Source organism: Emys orbicularis, chromosome 3 (genome assembly GCF_028017835.1).
Source record: "Emys orbicularis isolate rEmyOrb1 chromosome 3, rEmyOrb1.hap1, whole genome shotgun sequence".
Taxonomy (NCBI): Eukaryota; Metazoa; Chordata; order Testudines; family Emydidae; genus Emys; species Emys orbicularis.
In genome coordinates this window covers 65,199,160-65,217,803 of record NC_088685.1, presented here as the reverse complement: position 1 = coordinate 65,217,803, position 18,644 = coordinate 65,199,160, and the positions used below count along the sequence as shown (strand labels likewise).

Sequence of the window (18,644 nt, the reverse complement as noted above, 5' to 3'; positions counted from 1 at the left end):
TGTGGTACTTCATTTCCGGAGGGATATATGGCCTCTGGACTATATCAGAATTGCTCTGAAATACACAAAATAAACAAAAACTCAAGGACTCTGCTATAAAGCCACCCATCCAAAAAGGCTCCCAGCTTGTACCAGCACAGAGAGCGGCTACCCCTCCAAACTCTGTAAAATCCATTTGATCTCTACGACACATACTACATTAATATCTAGAAATATTTAGCAATACCATGTTCGTGGATTGTGTGAACGGCTTCCAACATATTTTTCCAGTAGCTCTTTCGTTCCCATGGATTAATAGTCTTTTTCTTTTTAAGCCAGCTATTGAGATCAATATTTCCACATTCCATTACCATGTAGATATGCTGTTCAGTGATTTCACTAAAATAAATAATAAGTGCTATCATCATACTGAAATTAAATTTTAGAGAGTAACTGCTTTGAGGAATATTTTGAAAACTTAACTTATTTTAAAATGTTTACTCACTAATCATAAAGTCGGATGATCTTATCACTATGTTGCTGTAGCTTATTCAAATGAGCAATTTCATTCTTATAACTCTCAACAGTCAGTTGATCTGCTTCTTCAAGATTCACATATTTGACAGCATACAGCTGCTTCTTTTCATTCAATACCTGAAACACCTGCAAAACAGCAGAGAAACCAAAGTGCCCTCTTTATGCATTCCCAATGTTCCTTCACTTTGTGGTGTGTTTCATCACCACATCTAGAAATGGGCAAACAGCATTTTTTTGGGAAGAAAACAATAACATTTCATTTTAGTTTACAGAGGAAATACTACAAGTTTCCCTATTTGGCCCCACAATACTTCACTTAGAAGAACTACCTCAAGGGATTCAGAAGGTAGTTCAGATTCTACAGTTCTTGGGCTCTCAACTGAACCCACTTGCATACTTAAAACTGAAAGTTAGGATGTGGACTTAGTTGGGGTTGGTCCTGCTTTGAGCTAGTAGTACTAGATGACCTCTTGAGGTCTCTTCCAACCCATATCCTCTATGATTCTATGACAACCTACCAAGAGCTGGACTAGGATCACTGAAGAGACATCAGATAGTCAACAGACACTCTCAGTAAATAAATTCAAATGACCATTGGACAGAGAACTGTGACTTAGGCCTGGTCTACACTAACCCCCAAATTCGAACTAAGGTACGCAACTTCAGCTACGTGAATAACGTAGCTGAAGTCGACATACCTTAGTTCGAACTTACCACGGTTCAGACGCGGTCCACACGCGGCAGGCAGGCTCCCCGTCGACTCCGCGGTACTCCTCTCGCCGAGCTGGAGTACCGCAGTCGACGGCGAGCGCTTCCGGGATCGATTTATCGCGTCCAGACCAGACGCGATAAATCGAACCCGGAACTTCGATTGCCAGCTGTCGAACTACCGCGGTAGTGTAGATCTGGCCTTAAAGTTACTGCCTAATTATTTTGTATGAAGTTTAACACCTTCCAGAGAGAATAGCAGTTTCTGACTTCCTGCTGCGTTTCCCATTTCATGTCTACCATAACCACCTCTGTTGCTTTCTCCTCATATATTCCTCCCAATTTATCCAAGTTTCCAGGTCCCAGTCCCTGGAATAAAACTGTAGCCTATGCAAGTTCAAAACCAAATTTCCATCTCCACCAACACTTCAAGTCTCAGTTTTTCCTCTGTGGGCCCTTGTCAACTGCCAATATCAACACTGCTGCCTCCTCTCCAGTTTGGCTCCTGTCTCTTGAGAGTGAACCTATGGATGTCTAAACACAAAACTAAAACCGCCTGCCAATTAAAAAAGTATAGAAAAAATTCTGTTAAAAATAAAGTTGACAGGAAGGGCTATAAACATAAATCAAATCCAAAACTGCTTTGAAATCACAATTGTTAAGATTATATGTAATCTGGATACTGTATAGGATTTTTTGTGCAGAAATTGTTTCTTTACTGGCATCCAAATACATCAGCAAGGTTTTTTTGTGTATTTGTTTTTAAGATAGCATCCCTGCATTTCCCCTTTAGCACTCTTATAGGGAAGAAACCTACTGAGAACACCTGGGTGTGGTAATTACAACATGAGTGTGCATGCATGTTCAAATTCCAAAGTTAAATACAAATTCTGGGGTGGGAGGGATGCCAACTTCTCAGGTCCACCAGACAACTGATTTGTTTAAATTCATGCAGAGGTTTCAGCTTAAAAAAAGTTGATTCGCATATCCTGTTGAGCAGTAACTGTCTGCGAATAATGAAACATTATGAAGAGGGCTGAATAAGATTTAGGTTAAGTACCTTCCCAGGTATGATGGGAAAGCCAGTTTTGGAATATTTACACATCTATTCAGCATAAGACACTACATGATCTGGTGCAGGGATCGGCACCTTTGGCCCGCGGCCCGCCAGGGTAAGCCCCCTGGCAGGCCGGGCCGGTTTGTTTACCTGCCACGTCTGCAGGTTCGGCCAATCGCGGCTCCCACTGACCGCGGTTCGCCGCTCCAGGCCAATGGGGGCTGCGGGAAGCAGCGCGGGGGTGATGGGCTGCATGCCAAAGGTTGCCGATCCCTGATTTGGTGGATTGAGCTCAGGGTCCTTTGACCTGCCTGCAACTGAAACAGTCTATTGGATTTACAGTATGGTTTAGCTCTATTCAGATAGAAGGATAATACGCTCCTGACATCTAGAGTATGGAGAACAATCTCCAGGTTGGAAGTATGCGATTTTGGAAAGAAAACTTGCAGGTATATGATCTGATTCAGTTGCAATTCGGAAGTCGCTTTCGGAAGAAACTTGGGTTGTAAGAACACCTTATTCTTGTAGAACATTGTGAAAGGGGGGGGATCTGCCATTAAGATGCCACTAGAAAGGCTGTTTTCCTAGATAAATTCAGGAAGGAGCAGGTGGCCATTGATTCAAGGGGGTGGGGGGTTGTGAGGCTTTTGAGACCCAAGTTCAGGTCCCAGATAGGAGCAGAAACTTTTATCTTTTAAGAGATTCCCCAGGCCTTTCATGAACCTTGTGGTTATGGGGTGAGCAAATAAAGAAAGCCCCTTGATAGTATGATGAAAGGCTGTTAGGGCTGCCAGATAAACCTTGATGGAATTAAGGGACGGTCCTGATTTCTTAAGCTGTAGCAGGTACTCCAGGACAAGCGGAAGCAGGGCAGATTCTGGATCAGCATTGTGGAGTTCACACTGGTGGCCAAATCTTGTCCACTTTTTGAAGGTAAATAGTTCTGGTGGAAAATTTCCTACTATTTAATAGAACGTGTTGTAACTCAGCAGAGCAAGATGACTCTAGCTCCACAAACCATTGAGGTACCAGCTCTTGGAGGTGAAGAATGCCAAAATTGGGATGTGTCAGACTACAGGCATCCTGGGAGAGGAGCTAAGGAACGATTGGGAGATCTGTCGGAGGAAAAAGAGCTAGATGCAACGTATAAGGGAATCATACTTCCCTTAACCACATTGGGGTAATTAGAATGATACTGGAGTTGTCCTATTTAATCTTTTTTATCTTCATCCAAGGCTGGAGGAAGGCATCCCCCAGGGAATTGCAAGCTAATCCCCCTCTCTCCCCTTGAGTAAAATGGCATTTTTTGTTTGTAGGTCTACTTCTGGAAACACTGAACTCCAAAAGATTCTGACCAGAACCTGGGGATCGAAATCCCAATCAGTCTTAGGAGAAGCACATGCTGAGTTTGTTGGTTGTAACATTCTGTATGCCAGGTAGATACACTGAGATCCTTATGTGATACTTTATGAACCAATTCCACAATTTTATTGCCTCAGCACTGAGGAAATGGGATCTTGTCCTTCCTTGGCAACTGATATAAAACGTGAAAGCCATGCTGTCTGTCATGACTTTGATGGATCTGGGTCTCATGAAAAGAAGGAAATGAAGACCTGCATTTTTGACCACTCTGAGCTCTAGAAAGCTGATATGGAGGGTGGTCTCTTGGGGTGAGCACCTGGCTTTGTGCTGTCAGAGCACCGAGATGCACTCCCCATTCTAACAGAAAGGCATGCGTGGTCATGGTTACTGTTGGTACTGGTTGGAAGAAGGGGACCTCTGCCCCTACATTATGCTTACTCTTCCACCAGTCTTGGGAATGTTGTACCTGCTGGGGAACAGACACTTGCTTGTCTAGACTGTATCTGTTTGGAGAGTAAACTGTTCTGAGCCACTCCTGGAAACAGTGGAGGTGTAACCTGGCATGCTCTGTTACAACAGTGCAAGCTGCTATGTGATCCAGAAGCTGAAGGCAGTTTTTGACTGAGGTCAGAGCTGTCCTGAATCATTTTTGACAAGTCTTGATAATACCCAGAACCAGTCCATGGGGAAAGATGCCCTGGATGTCAGGGAATCCAAGGCGGCCTCTATGAATTGTACATTCTGAACAGGAGTTAGTATGGATTTTTTTTATGTTCAGCTGAAGGCCCAGTTCCAAAAACAGAGAAAGTGTTGATCTTGTGGCGGATAACACCTTTTGGTAGGATTGACCCGAGTAGCCAACCGTCAAGGTAGAGGAATACCACAATAGCCCAACAACGCAGGTAAGCAGTCACTACCTACAGGACCTTCTAGAACAGTGTTTCTCAATGACCGATCCGTGGACAGGCACCGGTTCGTGGCAGCCTCCTTGCCAGTTCCTGAGATTTTCCCAACACAGAATATTAATATTTAAAATGTAAAGGGTTTTTTGTGCTTGCATTTCACATCACTATATTCAATTATTTCTGAACATTAACAAACAAACAAACCGACTACGTTGCCATCGTGCTGATATGCAAAGCACATTTGCATGCATTTGTTGGAAGGAAGTAGTTAGCAGTGAGTGAAAGTTAAGTTCTAGTAAAAAACTTTTACTTAGCTAAATCAGACAATGTCATTGTCAAAGAAGTTACCTTTGGATTGATTTTTTGGGACTAACAAAAGTTCAGAAAAACAGAGATGCAAGTGACTCCAAACATGACAAGGAAGAAGGGTGAGAAAAGAAAAGGAAACGTTCGGCCTTCAGTCAAAAATATGATTCGTCTTACATGAGTATGGATTTGTTGCAAGTGAGGATGTAGAATAGCTGAAAACTCTGTGTTGTGTGTGGCACAACTCTAAGCAAATAATGCTATGAAATCTTCAAAAATGATTTGACACATTGAAAAAGACAGTTACCTGTTTCGTAACTAGTGTTCTTCAAGATGTGTTGCTCACTGTAGGTGTGTGTGCTCGCCACATGCACTGGTGCCGGAAGTTTTTCCCTCAGAGGTATCCGTAGGGGACAGACTCTGGCACCCTCTGGAGTGGTGCCCGTATGGTGCAGTATAAGGGGCACTGCAGGCTCCCCCCCACCCTCAGTTCCTTCTTGCCGGAAACTCCGATAGTGGGGAAGGAGGGTGGGTCATGGAATGGACATGAGCAACACATCCCGAAGAACACCAGTTACGAAACAAGTAAAGGTCTTTTCTTTGAGTGCTTGCTCATGTCCATTCCATTGTAGGTGACTCCCAAGCAGTGCCACCGGAGGCAGGTCAGAGTTCATGGATGTATCGATTGCAACACAGCTCTGCCGAATCCAGCGTCATCTCTGTCCTGCTTGGTAATGGCATAATGCGTCATGAACGTGTGTACTGATGACCACATAGAGATTCTGCAGATGTCCTGGATGGGGACATGTACTAGGAAGGCCGCCAAGGACGCTTGTGCCCTGGTCGAGTGGGCCTTTATTATAGGTGGTGGTTCGGTCCATGCCAACTCATAACAGGTTCGGATGCACGATGTGATTCAGTTAGAGATCCTCTGCAAGGACACTGGTAAGCCTTTCATCCTGTCCGCTGTCACAATAAAGAGTTGGGTCGACTTGCGGAAGGCCTTGGTGCGCTCCAAGTAGAAGGCCAGGGTGCGCCGGACATCCAAGGTGTGCAGCCGCCTCTCCTCCGCAGTTGAGTGCGGCTTTGGACAGAGAACCCAGAGAAAGATATCCTGGTTAATACGAAAGTGAGACACCATCTTAGTCCGAAACGCTGGGTGGGGTCGCAGCTGGACATTGTCATTGCAGAAAACCGTGTATGGGGGCTCCGAAGTGAGGGCTTTAATCTCAGAGACTCGCCTCGCTGAAGTAATGGCTACAAGAAAAGCTACCTTCCATGACAGATGTGACGAGGAGCAGGAGGCCAGTGGCTCAAAGGGAGGCCCCGTGAGTCTCAAGAGGACGAGGTTGAGGTCCCATTGCGGAATCGGGTCCCAAACAAGTGAGAAGAGCTGGCTCTAGTCTTTTCAGGAACCGGACAGACATGTCATGTGAGAACACTGATTTTCCCTGGACCTGTGAGTGGAAAACCAGTGTGTCTACCAGGTGCACCTTGATGAAGGCAAGTGCAAGGCCTTGCTTCTTAAGGTGGAGCAGGTAATCAAGGATGGACTGCACAGGCGACCGTGTTGGGGAGATGCCACGCTCCTCCGCCCAGCAGGAGAGCTGCCTCCACTTTGCCAGGTAAGTCGCTCTGGTGGAGGGCTTTCTGCTTTCCAAGAGGACCTGTTGTACCTGGCTGGAGCAGGCCCTTTCCTCCGGGTTCAGCCACTCAGCAACCAAGCCATGAGGTGGAGGGAGGGAAGGCGGGTGCAGGAGCTGACCGTGGTCTTGTGAGGGTCCATGAGCGTGCCGAACCAGTGCTGGTGAGGCCACGCTGGGGCAATCATGACGACTCTCGCCTTGTTTCTTTTGACCTTTGCTAGGACCCTGCTGACCAGCGGAATCAGCGGGAATGCGTACATTAGATCCCCTTCCCATGACAGAAGGAAGGCATCGGAGATGGAGTTCTTGCCTAAGCCCTGGAGAGAGCAGAATTGCTGGCACTTCCTGTTCTGTCTCGTGGCGAACAGGTCCACTCGGGGAGCTCCCCACCATCAGAAGAGTACCTGGACGACCTCCGGATGGAGGGACCACTCGTGGGGAGAGAAGAAGGACCTGCTGAGGCAATCTGCCAGAGCATTCTAGACGCCGGGGAGCTGCGATGCCTCAAGGTGGATGTCACTGATATGGGTCTTGCCCAGGCATCTCGGACAGCTACTATGAGGATTGCTGACAGGCATCGTTTTCTTTAGAGCGATTGCAGGGTTTGAAGCCTGGGAATCAGGGCATGCTCCATCTCTAGGCTAAGTCCTGTCCGGGACGAACTAACTACCTACACTAAGGGAAACTAATGACTTTTACTATTTACAGGGAAAAGTTCGTATCAACGGACTGAGAAAGAGGAAGCTTGCCGAAGCAAGATGATGTTCCAGCACCGTCACTGGCGGTAATAAGGAACTGAGGGTAGCGGGAGCATGCGGCATCCCTTATACCGTGCCATACAGGCGCCACTCGAGAGGGCACCAGAGATGGTCCCCTACGGATACTGCTGAGGGGAAAACTTCCAGCACCTGGTGCATGTGGCGAGCACACGCACCTACAATGGAATGGACATGAGGAAGCACTCAAAAAACCCCAAACATTCAAATGTAAAAGAAAAGCCAGTGGAATTCTTCCAATGGAAAGAAGAGGAAGTAAAGGGGCAAAAGAAAGTATTGCACATGCAGTAACGTTAAATGAAGATTTGTTAAAAACATATCTGCTGTCCCTACACATAGCTAAATGCAAGTCACCATTTACAGGTGGTGAAGAGCTAATCGTGCATTCAGTAATAGATGTCTGTCACAAAGTCTTGGGTGATGCAGCTGCCAAAAAAGCAAGTTGCATTCCACTGTCAAATGATAATGTCTCACATCAAATCACTGATATTGCAGAAGATATCAAAGCTCAGTTGATAGAAAGGGTGCAAGAGTCAAGCTGGTTTGCAATTCAGTTGGAGAAGTCAATGGACATTTCTAATGCAGCATTTCTTATTGTTTATGTGCGTTATGCCTATGAAGGCGTGTTTCATGTGAAGAACCCTGCTGTGAAGAACTGCCACAAAACACAAGAGGTGCAGAAATGTTCTGGGTCCTAAATGTGTATGTGACAGGACACGGACTTGAATGGGGCCACTGTGTTGGAATTTGCACAGATGGAACAGCCACAATGACAGACAGACATTCAGGGGTAGTAGCAAGAGTGATGGAAGTTGCACCAGTTGCTCAAGCAACACACTGCTTTATTTATCAAGGTCTTGGCAGTCAAGAAATGGTCTCCAGAGCTTAATGATGTCCTCGGTATAGTTGTTAAAATTGTGAATTTTGTGAAAGCAAATTGACTAGTTCTCGCATCTTTGCTACAATGTGTGAAGAAATGGGGTTCAAACACCATCACTTATTATTACTCGCTGAAGTGTGGTGGTTATCCCATGGCAAAATATTTATCCGAGTGTATGAACTGCAACATGAACTTGAAGCCTTTCTGTCTCAAAAGAAGTCTCCTCTGACAGCATACTTTCAGGATTTACAATGGCTCACCAAACTTGCATATTTGGCAGATATATTTGATCACTTTAATCAGTTCACTCTCTCTATGCGGGGAAGTATATCGAGTGTCTTTGTATTGGCTGCCAAGATCACGACCTTTAAAAAATAAAGCTCCAAGTCTGGAAAGAGAGAGTCAGGCACGACTTATGACATGTTCCCATCTCTTGCATTTCTGGCTCTTGATGACAGTAAAGATGTGGATCTGCTTCTCCTCTGTGAAATAATGGTATCCCTTCTAAAATCAGTTCTCCAAAAGTTCGAGGACTATTTCCTATCATATTCTGATGCAACGAAAGGAAAGCAATGGGTTCATGAGCAATTCTCCTCTCTAGAAACTGAGACCTCTCTATCATCATTGGAAGACAAGTTGCTGGAACTGTCAAGTGATGAAGATCTGAAGTTACAGTTTCATGAAGTTACTCTACCTGTTTTCTGGATCACAGTCAGAAGTGAATAACCACAACTCAGTGAACTCGCTGTCAAAACTTTGCTCCTGTTCCATTCCACATACCTCTGTGAAATTGGATTTTCAGCAATGACTGCAATGAAAACAAAAAACTGCAATCAGCTGAGCATTGAAAAGATGCTCCGAGTGTCCTTGTCAAACATTCATCCCAGGATTGAAAGACTTGTGTCTACAAGACAGGCACAAGCATCTCATTAATAGTATGGTGAGTGAATCCATCTGATTTTTTTTTATTATTGTTTTAAAACTGAATCAATTGAATTATCTGTATAAAATGAGGTATACAATTGTAGACAAAATTATTGGTACCCTTCATTTTCATACCACATAACTGATTGAACTCGACTTTATTTTAACAAACAAACAGAACTGGAGTATTGGCCCTGTGTTGGTAAGAAAGAAAGAAAAATGCTTTACATGCAGATAGTACAAAAAAAGAAAGGCCTGGCAATATTGAAAAAAGAGCAAGAAATACCAGTGAAACACTTTTCATTTTTTCCCCCTCTCAAGCAGTCCATGACAGTTGAGGATGACAGCAAGCCAGTCCCCGGTATCAAAAAGGTTGAGAAACACTGTTCTACAACATTCTTGGAGCCGAGGAGAGGCGGAAGGGGAGCACCAGATACTGAAAAAGATCTTGGCCTACCACAAATGAGAGGAATCTCTTGTGAGGTATGTGTATCACTATATGGAAGTACATATCCTAGAGGTTGAAGGCAGAAAACCAATCCCTTAAATCTAGAGATGCAATTATAGCTTCCAGGGTCACCATCCTGAACTTCGTGGATCTCACGAATTTGTTTAGGAGTCTCAGATCTAAGATTGGTCTCCACTTACTGCTCTTCTTTGGTACGAGGAAACAGTTCAAATAGACATCCTTTCCCCTGTGTTGAGCGGGTACTGGTTCTATTGCTCCTAAACAAAGAAGAGTGTTTATTTTCTGTCTTACTAGGAACTTGTGAGAGGGGTCCCTGAAGAGGGGCAGGAAAGGGGAACGAGGAGGAGAGAGGGAGGGAAAGTCAGTGGTATAGCCTGATATTGCTTCCAGCACCCATTTGTTCAAGATAATATATTCCCATGCATGCTGTAAATGGGAGAGTCAGTTTCCAAATGGGTGAAGGTGGGCAAAACAATGAAGCTGGCAGGTTAATGAGAGGGGAATTCGAACCCTTGACTGTCCCGTCAAAAGTGTCATTTTGATGGCGACACCTGTTGTGAAGCCACATCAGATGGGTTTATAGGGTCTCTTTCTCTTGAACCTGTGCCTCCTTCCTGGGAAATTCTGTGGGTCTCTGGAATCCAGAGAATTACAAAGGGCGGGATCTTTCGGCCGTTTGCAATCTGATGACCTTCCATTTGTTTGCAGGAGTATAGATGCCTAATGAGCAAAAAGTGGTCCTGGAATCTTTAAGGGTATGTAATGACTTGTCAAGGTTCTCTGCAAACAACTTCAGTTCATCAAATAGGAAATCCCCTACTGTATTCTGGACTTCTTTGTGGAAGCCAGACAACTGTAGCCAGGAAGTCCTATGCACCATCACAACTGTGGAAATGAAACGGGCTGTAGTGTCTGCAGCATTGAGAGCTGTCTGCAACAATCTTCTTGCCACTAACTGTCCCTCAGCAACAGTGGCCTGGAATTGTTCCCTTTTATCTGGAGGAAGATGTTCAATAAATGATTCAAACTTTGTGTAGTTGGTGAAGTTTTACTTAGCCATCAGCACTTGATAATTCATAATCTCTGCTGCAGGGAGTGGACTTTTAATTGAGTTGTTTGCCTTCCTTGTTCACTGTGTCAATAACCAGAGAATTGGGAAGTGGGTGAGAGAAGAGGAATTCAGAGTCCTTGATGGGGACATAATATTTTTTGTCAGCCCTTTACAAGTGGGTGTCATTGTAGCCAAGGTTTGCTAAATGGTTCCAGCAGAGACTCATTAATAGGGAGGGCAACTCTAGATGGTATCACAGAGTGCAGAATGTCCAACAGCTTGTGTTGGGATTCTTTGACCTCCTCAGGGGATATCTGCAGAGAGTCTGACACCTGCTTAACGAGGTCCTGGAACTGCTGAAAATCATCAAACATTGATGGTGGAGGAAGAGGCATCAGGGTCTCATTTGGCAAAGAAGATGAGATTGTGGTTTGAGGCATGGCTTCTGTGTCTACCCTGGTCTCCTGTTCCTCAAGAGGAGAAGCTTGGATTGCTTTATTATCCTGCTGGGATAGGGTCGGGGCCCTAGAAAATGGCGGATGATAAGCTGGCCAGGGATCCCAATATGGCCAGAGGTCCATACGGGGGAGGGAGTGGCATCCAGGGTTGCTCCCATCAGAAGTCATGAGGCCCCAGAACATCTTCCCTACCCTTTCAGGAGAGAGGATTAGCGTAAGGGTGCATCTGAGAATCCTGCAATGAAATGGATGAAGTGGAGGGAAGTTCATAGTCACCATTCTCTTCTTCTAATGGAGGAGCTCCCACAGAAAAGGGAGGCAATGGTACTGGGGATGTAAAAGGAACTGGAGACCAAAGGTTCTTAGTACTGAAAGGTGTTTGGTAACTGCCAGCAGCAGAGACTTTGGTTCAGCAGTCACTGTGGTTCAGCAGTCACTGTTAAGTCTTGTTGGTACCTAAAATCCTGGGGTACTGAATGTTGCTGTAGCATTGATAGATGTTGCAGTACCAAGTGTGATAATGGCACTGAGCGGGGCTGTGGTACCGGGTGTTTGTCCTTTTCTGACTGTACCAGAGGCCTAGGGTGCTTTGTAGATGGCACTGAAGAGGCTGGAGGCATACACAGTACCATGACGGAGACTAGAGTCAGGTGCAATGGTACCGGTCTTCTGTGCTTGGTGACACCCCAGCCAACAGCACCAGATTCTTCCCAGAGCCCTGTTTACCTTTAGCACTGTGGTGTTTTCTCACCTCACCTGCACCAAAGGAGCCTCTTGCCGCTATCGTACCAAGGCCTCTCCAAGGTTATACATCTGGCCAGAGACAGAGGTCTTTTTGAGGGAGAATCCCTGGAAGGGGAACTAGAGCTCCTCTTCTTAGAGGATCTGGAGGAGAACTCTGAGGATTTCTCCTTTCTAGGAGAATGTGGCACTGGCTGGCGACAGCAACCCAGTTCAGTGCCACTATCCCACTTGGTACCGCAACATATATTGGTGCTGCAGCATCATTCGGTACCACAACACCTATTGGTATCACATGACTTTACATATGTGATAAATGAAGGAGGGGGTTGCCCCCGTTTATGAACACCCAGCCAGCGAGTTAGCTGTAAAATCCCTCTTGATGTCTGTTCTCTGCTTGCTTTACCTGTAAAGGGTTAACAAGCTCACAGGTAAAAGAAAAGGAGTGGGCACCTGACCAAAAGAGCCAATGGGAAAGCTAGAACTTTTAAATTTGGGAAAGAAACTTTCCCTAGCTTTAAACCAGGTATGATTATAGATTATCAATTCATACCTCGAACCTACTTATCTGGAGCCTCAGATATGTAAGTAAAATTAGGGAATGTCTAAAAAGACGCGATTAGGGTTATTTCTTTTATTTTTTATTTTGGCTTGTGGATCTCCTCTCTGCTAACCCCACATGCTTTTGTTTGCTTGTAACCTTTAAGCTGACTCCCCAAGAAAGCTATTTTGGGTGCTTGATTTTTGGAATTGCTCTTTTAAAATCTAGCAAAAGCCTAAGTTCCAGATGTATTTTTTCCCTTTTTGTTTTTAATAAAATTTACTTTAAGAACAGGATTGGATTTTTGGTGTCCTAAGAGGTTTGTGCATGTTGTTTGATTAGCTGATAGCCACAGCTAATTTCCTTTGTTTTCTTTCTCAGCTCTTCCCGGAGGGGGGGTAAAAGGGCTTGAGGATACCCCACAGAGAGGAATTCCCACGTGCTCCTTCCTCGATTCAAAGGGGGTTTTTTGCATTTGGGTGGTGGCAGCATTTACCAAGCCAAGGTCAGAGAAAAGTTGTAACCTTGGGAGTTTAATACAAGCCTGGAGTGGCACGTATTAATTTTTAGAATCCTTCCAGGCCCCTACCTTCTGCACTCGGAGTGACAGAGTGGGGATTCAGCCTTGACAACGTATCAGAGAGACTTAACAGTTATTGTTGAACCAGAGTCTCCATTGCTAGCAGGTGGAAGGGATGCTAGAAACTCCCAGAGAAAGATGTCTTAGAAAGGTAAAAATGGATATCACCGGTATGTCTAAGGAGCCTTTGAAAATTTAACTCCTAAAAACTAGATAAACAGCCTCTCAGGGAGGGGGAAAGGAATCCTATTTTTAAATGTTTGTTGACTCTAGCCTAATATTTTCAGAGGCACTTAAGGGAGTTAGGTGCCCAACTCCCATTGACTATAGTCATTATTTGTTCAGAGCTTTGTCACACTCACTACGCAGTAAAAAAGGATGCACCTCTTCTATTTCTATCTGTTTCTCTTTCTTCCCCATCCTCCTCTCTCCATTTCCTTTCCCCTTTCCTGTCTCAGAGAATCTCCTGTCTTCTTTTCTCCACATTTCTTTCCCTCTAGCATCTCCCAGGTCTCAACCCAACGTGCTTCACTTCCACCTACTACTCCTATTCCATTCACTAAAGTGACCAGTGATTAAAGTCACTAATGTTCACATTAACAAGTCATCACTGGGCTTGAAAATTGATACTGCAATTAGATTAATAGGGGCCGTGGGTGTTCATACCTGTCACTGTTTCAGGCTGTCTGCAGACTCAGGCAGACATTATTACAGTGGTTAAATTCTGGTCACATTTGGAATGTTCCCTGCAGCTATGAGGGCTAGAAACTAAGCTTTCACTTAGTAAAAAGTAAGATTCTGAAGAATCTGAATGTGTTATGCGGGTCACCTAATATATCATCCAGGTTGTCTCTAGCAAATGACCTGTTTGACACCCATGAGCTACATATTTGAACAGAAGTAGTCAGATTACAAATAATGGGCTCCATTAGTCTTAAAGGTTAAAAAAAAAAATCTCCTACCTTACTCGAGCCACCGCTACCTATTTGTTTTAATATGGTGTACACTCTTCTTTTAATGGCCAGGCATTCATTTGTAGGTATAGAAGCTGAAACCTGCATACAGAAAAATTAAAATGAAAATAGCTATTTGTGCTGGTGCTGTGAAACTTGCTAGAAGCTTGCTCATTAATACTGTAAACATACCAACTGCACTGCAAACATTCCAGGCCCTGAACAGTACTGTGTGGGGGAAAACCAAGCTAATTTAATTAATCAGTGTATATGCATCAGGGGACAAAACTAAGATTTCATGGGCAATCTTACTTCTGGCATTTCGTAAGATGGTACTTGACGAGACAGCTTTAAGAACAATTTTAATTATTTTTTTGATAGCTACAACCATGTTATACACACACCTTCTTGACCAGATCAGAGATGTGTCATTGAGCCATTCTAAAATTTGCCTTTGGATTACAAAAATATGCACTAGTTTAAAAAAAAAAATCAAGTTGTATTTCATTGAAAGAGGAAGTAGTATGGCATTTGTTTTATGAAAACACATATGTGCGTCAGTTTGAATTTCAGCCATTGGTAGATTTCAGATCTAGATATTGAGAAACCTTCTTGACTAAATTAAGGTTATGCAAATTTAGCAATTATCAGAATTGGCAGATGACTGTTAGACAGATCAATATTTTCGGACAGCAACATATACTTATGAGATAACTCTTATTCCCCCAATGGAGATTTTGAAATCTCGATGAAGATTATCACAATATTGCTAAGTAACAATACAATTACAAAAATCTTTGTGGCTTTCTCTATCAAAGCACTTAATTCAGGGCTTGAAGAATCCACCCAACACTTAATATCTTGAGGACGGAAATATATCTTTATGTAATGATACTTCCTATGTATCCAAAGCCAATCCTTGCATTTAAAGAATAAAACAATATTGTACTGTGTTCAGTTTATATTTTGCCAATTCACTTTTGTTCAGTAAGTTTTTTTTAAACTTACTATGTTCATTATTTCTGTATACTTTCTTTCCTTTCTTGGCTTCATTCCACTTTTACTTTAATATAATAGATCATGGTGCATCTTTTCCTGCACTGTTTTTGGAGTCCTAAAGTTTCCTTTTTCCTCCTTCCACTCCATTATACTCCTCCTTTCTCTCTTTGTATTGTGCGCTTCACATCCATCTCTCATTTTCTGTCTCTTCCTCTCCCCCACTTCTCTTTTCTAACTTATCCCATCAATTTCCCCCCTTCCCCTTGCACAGGGTTTGAAAAAAAGAGGAAAAAATTCTTAGGCACCTAATAGCCAGAGGATTAAAATTAAGAAGATGGGCCCCTCTGCCCAGGGGTAATGCCCTAATGAGAAGTCCAGCCTACTCCCCAGCCCCATAAGTAGTGGGATTCCTACCAGAATCCTGTCCCTGGGCTCTTAGTTACTCCATTTTTCAGACAGTCACCTGCTAACATGTTTCTGAAACTGACCCCCCAAATCACACTGGCTACTAGCAGGGAGGAGGACCATAATCTCTTTATTTCCCTTTTCCCTCTGCCTCCCTAAGCTTGCTGGATGCTGTGAAGGTGGAAGTTTCTGCCTTCTACCCTTCTGCTAGCCTCTTTTTGGATCCTTCTCGGCAGTGAATAGCTCCAGTACTTCCCAAACCTGAGCAGAGTGAAACACACCTTATTCTTGCCAGTTTTGTCTCTGTCCAAAGGGGTCTAAAACAACAGCAAGAAAAATGGACAATAGATAGTTCTACTTTAATTCAATTGGATGTTGCAGCAGAGAGATACAGAAGCGAGCTGTTGGCAAACTCGTGAAGACATCACCGCACTTGCATTAATTTACATTTGGAAGACTACTTTCACAACTGTAAAGGATTAAAAAGTCCTCCACGCCACCTTTAAAATGAAGCTTAGATTTCACAGATATTGACTGAATTCTCCCAAGAAATCTTTTTTTATATGGCTTAAGGGATTTTTCAAGCCCTGACCTAATGTAGTTAATATAAATTTCAGTGAAATGGCATAGAGGTAAAAATAGTTATTCTTTTCTGATTACGGCAATATGAACTCTACCATATTCCTGCTCCAGGTAGGTGATCTACAACAGCCTTAGACATAAATGTAAAGGTGAACTAAATCTATACAAAACACACACCCACTTCTCCCTTATTGAATCAAGAGAAATGTGGGGCTGAAAAATCTTGGAAAGAGATAAAAAAAATTTCAAATGCAAGGAGATACAATTCAGGTTACATTACCTGCAAGCCAATTTGGCTTTGAAATGGAGTTGCTGGTGTATGTGGCTGGAAATATGGAACCTGATTATATGGAGTGGACACTTGACACGCTGGTGGGAAGTCATTCTTTACAACTGGAGTTCTGAAACTGTGGGAAATATTTGTCATCATCAAATAGAGGTTTGTACCTAATCAGTATTACTACAAAAATATCATAATAAATAATACTACTACCACCACCTAGCTATTTATAATGTTTTTCATAAGTAAACTCAAAGTACTTTAGAAGAGGAGGTATCATTCACATTTTATAGATGGGGAAACTAAGGTACAGGTCAAGTGACTTGCTCACAATCACCCAGCAGCAGAACTGGGAATAAGAACCCAGGTCTCCTAATTCCCAGTCCAATGCCTAGTATGAAAGTAGGTCTATTACAAGTTGAAATCTGTAGTACTTCCTAAAATCACGACAGTTTATCCAGTCTGTCACTGAATGCCTGTCACTACTATATTCATGCTCCTATTCATTAGTACAGTTTACTATATATAGGCTCTCAAACTTGAGATGAAAAAGTACCTCTCAAATGTGAAGTACCTTTAAGTAAACACAAATAATATTTAATCTTCAGAAATATTTCATAAATGTTAACTAATTGATCAAAACACCTCTCTGACGTATTATCCTCCTGCCCCAAAAAACTGGGAAATGAACATACAAAATAGTTAGAAAACCTAACCATGTTCAGAGGCAGTCTTTGTGTCAGAGCTATACCTGGAATTCTTTAGTTTCAAGCTCACAATCTTTTACTCAAATTTACACATTTTAGGATGAAGAGACTGGTCAAGATGTAAAACATCAAAATGTGAAGAAATGAGTGCCTAAAGTTGGGCACCAAGGTCCATATTATGGTACCTATGTATAGACTTAGCAGGTTTTTAAAAGTCTTGGTCACTCTGTGTATGTTGATATATCCAGATAAGAAACACATTAGAATAACATTAAGATTGCAGAATGAAACACTCAAAAGTTAGGAAATGCCAGAATTAAGGCTCACTGTACAGTCTTCAGTTTGGCTATCTTATGCATATATATTACGATACAGTCTTTAATTACATCCCAACATACTATTTTTTCCACTGGACCCTTGCCTCATTCAGTGCAAAGAATTGTGCCCACTGAACACGTAGTCAGACAATATTTCTTTTAATCATCATCATTCAGTGCGGCCCCATTCATCATTTACTGCAAGCCATTCTTCACTGAATACAGAATTATTCATTTCCTTATGAATGATTTTTCTATGGTGCTCTCACTAAAGTATCCAAGTGCTCCACAATCATCAATGAATCTTCATAACATCCCAGTAAGGTATATTATCCCCGCTTTACAGATAGGGAACTGATCATCTCTGTGTAAGACCAAAACTGGGAAAAGTGTCCATTAATTTTAGATGACCAACTTGACACAGCTTGAACTGAGTTTTTTGTTTGTTTGTTTAAAATTACGTAGAGGTTTTTTTTTAAATAGTACTTAGTATGTTCAAAGCACAGCTCCTTTTGACTGCAATGCTCAGCCCTTCTGAAAATTCAGCACCAAGAAAATGAGGAAGACACAACTAGCGGCCAACTGTGAAAAGTCTGGTTTAAATGACTTGCCCAGCATCACACACAAACCTGGTGGGAGAAGTGAAAATGGAATCCAGGATGGCATTCAACTACCTCACCCATGAGACAACTCACTCTCTTCCTGAAGTCCTCTACTTCATTCATATCTTCCAACTTCCACAACAAACAAGGCAGGGGTGTTATAAAAAGCCTCATTCACTACACAATTCGGATCCCTTCCCAGAGCACAGTCCATGAGTATGAAATCACATAATTAAAGAGCGTCAATACATTTTCACAAGGTGCCTAATTAAAGGGTGCACGGGCAACCTTTAATTCTGACATTTCCTTACTTTTGAGAGCTTAACTTTTCACCTTTATGTTCTTTTAGCACTTTTCTGCACATAAAATGTTGCAGCAGCACAGCTGCACCACTGTAGCGCTTCAATGAAGACATTACTTACGCCAACGGATATCTTCCTTCGGCATAGGTACTCCACCTCCTCAACAGGCAGTAGCTAGGTTGATGGGAGAATTCTCCCATTGACCTAGTGCTGTCTACACAGGGGGTTAGGTCAGCTTAACTGCATTGCTCATAGGGTGTGGATTTTTCACAATCAAACAACATAGTTATACCGACCTAATTCCCTAGTGTAGATCAGACGTCCGTGTAGTTTTTTGTTTTAAGTTTCTGAAAAAATTCTATTATGTGGAATCATATTGATTCACACATGGGCTCATCAGCTGAGCTGGCACAGCACAGGATCCACAATGAAGACATTACTTACGCCAACGGATATCTTCCTTCGGCATAGGTACTCCACCTCCTCAACAGGCAGTAGCTAGGTTGATGGGAGAATTCTCCCATTGACCTAGTGCTGTCTACACAGGGGGTTAGGTCAGCTTAACTGCATTGCTCAT

The 18,644-nt window shown here is 43.1% G+C and overlaps 1 protein-coding gene across 1 annotated transcript in view; it reads right to left on the bottom strand.

The window, feature by feature from the left end:
* TTK (TTK protein kinase) overlaps positions 1-18,644 on the bottom strand; it is a 92,432-nt gene that overhangs the window by 31,205 nt on the left and 42,583 nt on the right. The window contains exons 13-16 of the mRNA XM_065401817.1: positions 16,140-16,266; positions 13,883-13,975; positions 485-642; positions 227-378 (exon numbers count right to left, since the gene is read on the bottom strand). Coding sequence (XP_065257889.1) covers positions 227-378; positions 485-642; positions 13,883-13,975; positions 16,140-16,266 — 530 coding nt within the window. The remainder of the gene's footprint in view (positions 1-226; positions 379-484; positions 643-13,882; positions 13,976-16,139; positions 16,267-18,644) is intronic.